Here is a 6000-nt window from a genome sequence, read left to right on the forward strand (position 1 = left end):
GATACCACACTTCAAGGCAGTTTACCGCTGGCAGAAGGAGACTTAACAGGACAATGAACCATCCACATGGATTGGTCCAGAAAAGATGTGAGGTAGTAACGAGGAGTACACTGGAGGTGACAGGTAGTAATGAGGAGTACACTGGAGGTGACAGGTAGTAATGAGGAGTACACTGTGGGTACAGGAGAGGTGACAGGTAGTAGTGAGGAGTACACTGTAGGTACAGGAGAGGTGACAGGTGTTGGTGAGGAGTACACTGTGGGTACAGGAGAGGTGACAGGTAGTAGTGAGGAGTACACTGTAGATACAGGAGAGGTGACAGGTAGTAATGAGGAGTACACTGTGGGTACAGGAGAGGTGACAGGTGTTGGTGAGGAGTACACTGTGGGTACAGGAGAGGTGACAGGTAGTAGTGAGGAGCACACTGTGGGTACAGGAGAGGTGACAGGTAGTAGTGAGGAGTACACTGTGGGTACAGGAGAGGTGACAGGTAGTAGTGAGGAGTACACTGTGGGTACAGGAGAGGTGACAGGTAGTGGTGAGGAGTACACTGTGGGTACAGGAGAGGTGACAGGTAGTAGTGAGGAGTACACTGTGGGTACAGGAGAGGTGACAGGTAGTAGTGAGGAGTACACTGTGGGTACAGGAGAGGTGACAGGTACTAGTGAGGAGTACACTGTAGGTACAGGAGAGGTGACAGGTGTTGGTGAGGAGTACACGAGAGGTGACAGGTGTTGGTGAGGAGCACACTGTGGGTACAGGAGAGGTGACAGGTAGTAGTGAGGAGCACACTGTGGGTACAGGAGAGGTGACAGGTAGTAGTGAGGAGTACACTGTGGGTACAGGAGAGGTGACAGGTGTTGGTGAGGAGCACACTGTGGGTACAGGAGAGGTGACAGGTAGTAGTGAGGAGCACACTGTGGGTACAGGAGAGGTGACAGGTAGTAGTGAGGAGTACACTGTGGGTACAGGAGAGGTGACAGGTGTTGGTGAGGAGTACACTGTGGGTACAGGAGAGGTGACAGGTAGTAGTGAGGAGTACACTGTAGATACAGGAGAGGTGACAGGTAGTAATGAGGAGTACACTGTGGGTACAGGAGAGGTGACAGGTGTTGGTGAGGAGTACACTGTGGGTACAGGAGAGGTGAGGAGTACACTGTGGGTACAGGAGAGGTGACAGGTAGTAGTGAGGAGTACACTGTGGGTACAGGAGAGGTGACAGGTACTAGTGAGGAGTACACTGTAGGTACAGGAGAGGTGACAGGTGTTGGTGAGGAGTACACGAGAGGTGACAGGTGTTGGTGAGGAGCACACTGTGGGTACAGGAGAGGTGACAGGTAGTAGTGAGGAGCACACTGTGGGTACAGGAGAGGTGACAGGTAGTAGTGAGGAGTACACTGTGGGTACAGGAGAGGTGACAGGTAGTAGTGAGGAGCACACTGTGGGTACAGGAGAGGTGACAGGTAGTAGTGAGGAGTACACTGTGGGTACAGGAGAGGTGACAGGTAGTAGTGAGGAGCACACTGTGGGTACAGGAGAGGTGACAGGTAGTAGTGAGGAGCACACTGTGGGTACAGGAGAGGTGACAGGTAGTAGTGAGGAGCACACTGTGGGTACAGGAGAGGTGACAGGTAGTAGTGAGGAGTACACTGTAGATACAGGAGAGGTGACAGGTAGTAGTGAGGAGTACACTGTGGGTACAGGAGAGGTGACAGGTAGTAGTGAGGAGTACACTGTGGGTACAGGAGAGGTGACAGGTAGTAGTGAGGAGTACACTGTGGGTACAGGAGAGGTGACAGGTAGTAGTGAGGAGTACACTGTGGGTACAGGAGAGGTGACAGGTATTGGTGAGGAGTACACTGTAGCTATGTAGGAGAAGCCATAAACAAGTCAAGAAAATTACCTGTAATATGACAGGAGGCCATTGCTAAGGACGAACCACCGCCGCTGGTAACCCTTGATATAGTTTGTCCACTTGAAGAGCCAGCCTTCCCGAGCTGAGCTGGAAGCAGAGCCTGACGAGCTGCTAGAGCTTTCCCGGGGCGGTACCGGGCCAGGGCCAGGCGGCGGCGGGGCCGGAGGAAGTGGAGGGATAGATCCAGGACCCGGTCCGGCAGGAAGAGGTGGAGGGGGAGACAAGGACGGGGATACTGAACCGGAACCGGCGGAACCCGCGCGCACCTCCGCCATCAGGAGACACCGAGGCGGACGAGCCGGAACCGGGGCACCGGAACCAGAAGACACGTCATGGACGGATGGGTGTACAACGTAGAGGCGGAGACTGAGCAAGTCAGGAGGAAGTCCGGTTAGTAGGAGGAGAAGTGTTCCTGACACCGCCATTTTATAAAGAGTAATAGGCGCTTGGTCCTGATTTTTCAACCTGGCTAAAACCAAACCTGTCTGGTTTTACCCATAACGAATTGCAACTCAGCTTTCATGTGTTAACGATCTCTGGTGAAATGAAAGCTAAGCTGTGATTGGTTGTCATGGGCAAAACCATACATTTCTGCTACATTTAATTTTGAAGACTTCACAATAGTCTATCTTTTAGAGCATAATGCAGGCAAATATTTGCAGTGGTTAGGGATTTATGACGTGCGACCTTTTGTCATATGTCACATTTCCACGGCATGTCCGTTTCAAAAGATACATCTACGGCAAACAGCTACAATACTACGTTTCTGCCCCTGTTAATCGTATCCGTTGGCATCCTGCCAAAAAACGGGATGCCGCGTTAGGAGCATCGGACCCCATTCACCTAGTGACTCCTTTCGGGACGTATGTGCAATTTCAACCGCCCCAGTCATGAGTCCACCTAAAATAGTGGATACATCCGGAATGGAGTCACTAGGGTTAACTCTGTTTGGCCATAGAAGTGAAAGGGGTCCGCTGCTCTCCCTTCGACGAGGTGCTGACGGATGAGATTAATGTAGTGTGTTCGTACACACAGAGAAAATTACATGCTGAGTACATTATTAACCCCTTAAGAACCGGGGTTTTTCCGTTTTTGCACTTTCGTTTTTTGCTCCTTGCCTTTAACCCCTTAAGGACTCGGGCTTTTTCCATTTTTTCATTTTCAATTTTCCTCCTTAACTTTAAAAAATCATAACTCTTTAAAATTTTCACCTAAAATTCTATTTGATGGCTTATTTTTTGCGTCACTAATTCTACTTTGTAATGACAGTCATTTTACCCAAAAATCTACGGTGAAACGGGAAAAAAAATAAATGTGCGACAAAGTTGATGAAGTTTTGGGGGGCTTCCATTTTTACGCAGTACATTTTTTGGCAAAAATGATACCATATCTTTATTCTGTAGGTCCATACGGTTAAAATGATACCCTACTTATATAGGTTTGATTTTGTATCACTTCAGAAAAAAAATCATAACTACATGCAGGAAAATGTATACGTTTAAAATGGTCATCTTCTGACTCCTATAACTTTTTTATTTTTCTGTGTTCAGGGCGCTATGAGGGCTCATTTTTTGCACCGTGATCTGAAGTTTTTAGCGATACCATTTTTGTTCTGATCAGACTTTTTGTTCACTTTTTATTCACTTTTTGTGGTATAAAAAGTGATCAAAAATGCGCTATTTTGGACTTTTGAATTTTTTTGCGCGTATGCCATTGAACGTGCAGTTTAAAAAGCGGTATATTTTTATAATTCGGACATTTCCGCACGTGGCGATACCACATGTTTATTTTTATATTTATTTACACTGTGTTTTTTTTATTCTTGGAAATGCCGGGTGATTCAAACTTTTATTAGGGGAAGGGATAATTGAAAGGGTTAATGATTTTTTTACACTTTTTTAATGCAATATTATAGCTCCTATAGGGGGGCTATAACATTGCATTAACTGATCTTTAACACTGATTGATTCATCTCCATAGGAATGGATCAATCAGTGTTTTCGGCGATTGAATGCTCAAGCCTGGATCTCAGGCTTGAAGCATTCAATCGGCGATCGGACAGCACAGGAGAAGGTAAGAAGACCTCCTCCTGTGCTACAGCTGTTCGGGATGCCGCGATTATACTGCAGCGATCCCGAACAGCTTCCTGAGCTAACCGGCACTTTTTACTTTCACTTTTAGCCGCGTGGCTCAGCTTTGAGCGCGCGGCTAAAGGGTTAATAGCACACGGCACCGCGATCAGTACCGCGCGCTATTAGAGGCGGGACCCGGCTTCACTATGACGCCGGGCCCGCCGCGATATGATGCGGGGTCACCGTGTGACCCCGCGTTATATCGCAGGACGGGGACCCAGGACGTACTCATACGTCCTGGGTCCTTAACCTCTTCAGGACATAGGGCGTATGGATACGCCCTGAATCCCAAGTCCTTAAGGACCGAGGGCGTATCCATACGCCCGTGGGAATTCCGGCCCCCACCGCTAGCCGGTTGGGGACCGGAGCCGGATGCCTGCTGAAATCATTCAGCAGGCATCCCGGCATATCGCCCAGGGGGGTCATTATGCCCCCCCCCATGTCGGCGATCGCCGCAGATCGCTGGACAATTCAGTCCAGCGATCTGCGGCGATTCCGGGTCAATCGGGTCTCCAGTGACCCGGTGACCCGGAATTACTGGCTGTTCGGGGCCGTCTCTGACGGCCCCGAACAGCCAGAGCCTGCAGGGGTGAGGTGGCACTGGTGCCACCTCACGATCACCCTGATTCGTCGGCCGGATTACCGGCCGACCAATCAGGGCGCCTGCTGCGGGTGTCACTCCCGCACTCGCTCCGCCCCTCTTCTGGAGGACGTGAGCGGGTGCGGGAAGACGACCCCCGGTGCTGGGGACCCCGATCCCCGGCGCCCCTGTTGGGATCGGGGCCCCAGGAGCAGCTGCGGCGGCGGGACTGACCTGCAGCGTCTGGATCGTTGGAGGTGAGTGACAGCCTCCTGCTGTTGCTTAGCAACAGCTCCCAGCATGCAAAAAGGGCATGCTGGGAGCTGTAGTTATGCAACAGCAGGAGGCAGACCACCACAACTCCCAGCATTCCCTTATGGGCATGCTGGGACTTATGGTTTTGCAACAGCTGGAGGCACATTCTTTCTATGGAAAAGTGTACCTTCAGCTGTTGTCTAACTACAACTCCCAGCTTGCACAAACAGCTAAAGTGCATGCTGGGAGTTGTAGTGGTGCATCTGCTGGTTGCATAACTACAACTCCCAGCATGCCCGTTGGCTGTCGGTGACTGCTGAGAGTTGTAGTTTTGCAACAGCTGAAGGCACACTGGTTGTGAAACTCAGAGTTTTTTTTTACCTAACTCAGTGTTTCACGACCGGTGTGCCTCCAGCTGTTGCAAACTACAACTCTCAGCAGTCACCGTACACCATGCACCGTACATGCTGGGAGTTGTAGTTTTGCAACAGCTGGAGGCACACTGGTTGTGAAACACTGAGTTAGGTCACAAACTCAGTGATACATAACCAGTGTGCCTACAGTTGTTGCAAAACTGCAACTCTCAGCAGTCACCGACAGCCAACGGGCATGCTGGGAGTTGTAGTTATGCAACAGCTGGATGTCCCCCCCCCCCCCCCAATGTGAACGTACAGGGTACACTCACATGGGCGGAGGATTACAGTAAGTATCTGGCTGCAAATTTGAGCTGCCGCAAACTTTCTGCTGCAGCTCAAATTGCCAGCGAGAAACTACTGTGAACCCCCCGCCCGTGCGACTGTACCCTAAAAACACTACACTACACTACCACAAAAAATAAAATAAAAAGTAAAAAACACTACGTATACACATACCCCTACACAGCCCCCCTCCCCTCCCCAATAAAAATGAAAAACTTCTGGTACGCCACTGTTTCCAGAACGGAGCCTCCAGCTGTTGCAAAACAACTCCCAGTATTGTCGGACAGCCGTTGACTGTCCAGGCATGCTGGGAGTTTTGCAACAGCTGGAGGCACCCTGTTTGGGAATCACTGGCGTAGAATACCCCTATGTCCACCCCTATGCAATCCCTAATTTAGGCCTCAAATGCGCATGGCGCTC

General features: G+C 50.2%; 1 protein-coding gene across 2 annotated transcripts in view; it reads right to left on the reverse strand.

The window, feature by feature from the left end:
• The window catches only part of OSBP (oxysterol binding protein), a 138601-nt gene extending 135775 nt beyond the window's left edge, over positions 1-2826 (reverse strand). Inside the window, exon 1 of one of the 2 annotated variants that reach the window (XM_056531168.1) lies at positions 2759-2826. Coding sequence is in view for 1 of the 2 variants with exons in the window: in XM_056531165.1 (XP_056387140.1) it covers positions 1904-2340 (437 nt within the window). In the remaining variant the exon portion in view is untranslated. The other variant, XM_056531165.1, reaches the window with a different exon arrangement.
• Between the last annotated feature and the right edge of the window lie 3174 nt (positions 2827-6000).

The sequence above is a fragment of the Hyla sarda genome, chromosome 7, assembly GCF_029499605.1.
Source record: "Hyla sarda isolate aHylSar1 chromosome 7, aHylSar1.hap1, whole genome shotgun sequence".
NCBI classification, from domain to species: Eukaryota; Metazoa; Chordata; class Amphibia; order Anura; family Hylidae; genus Hyla; species Hyla sarda.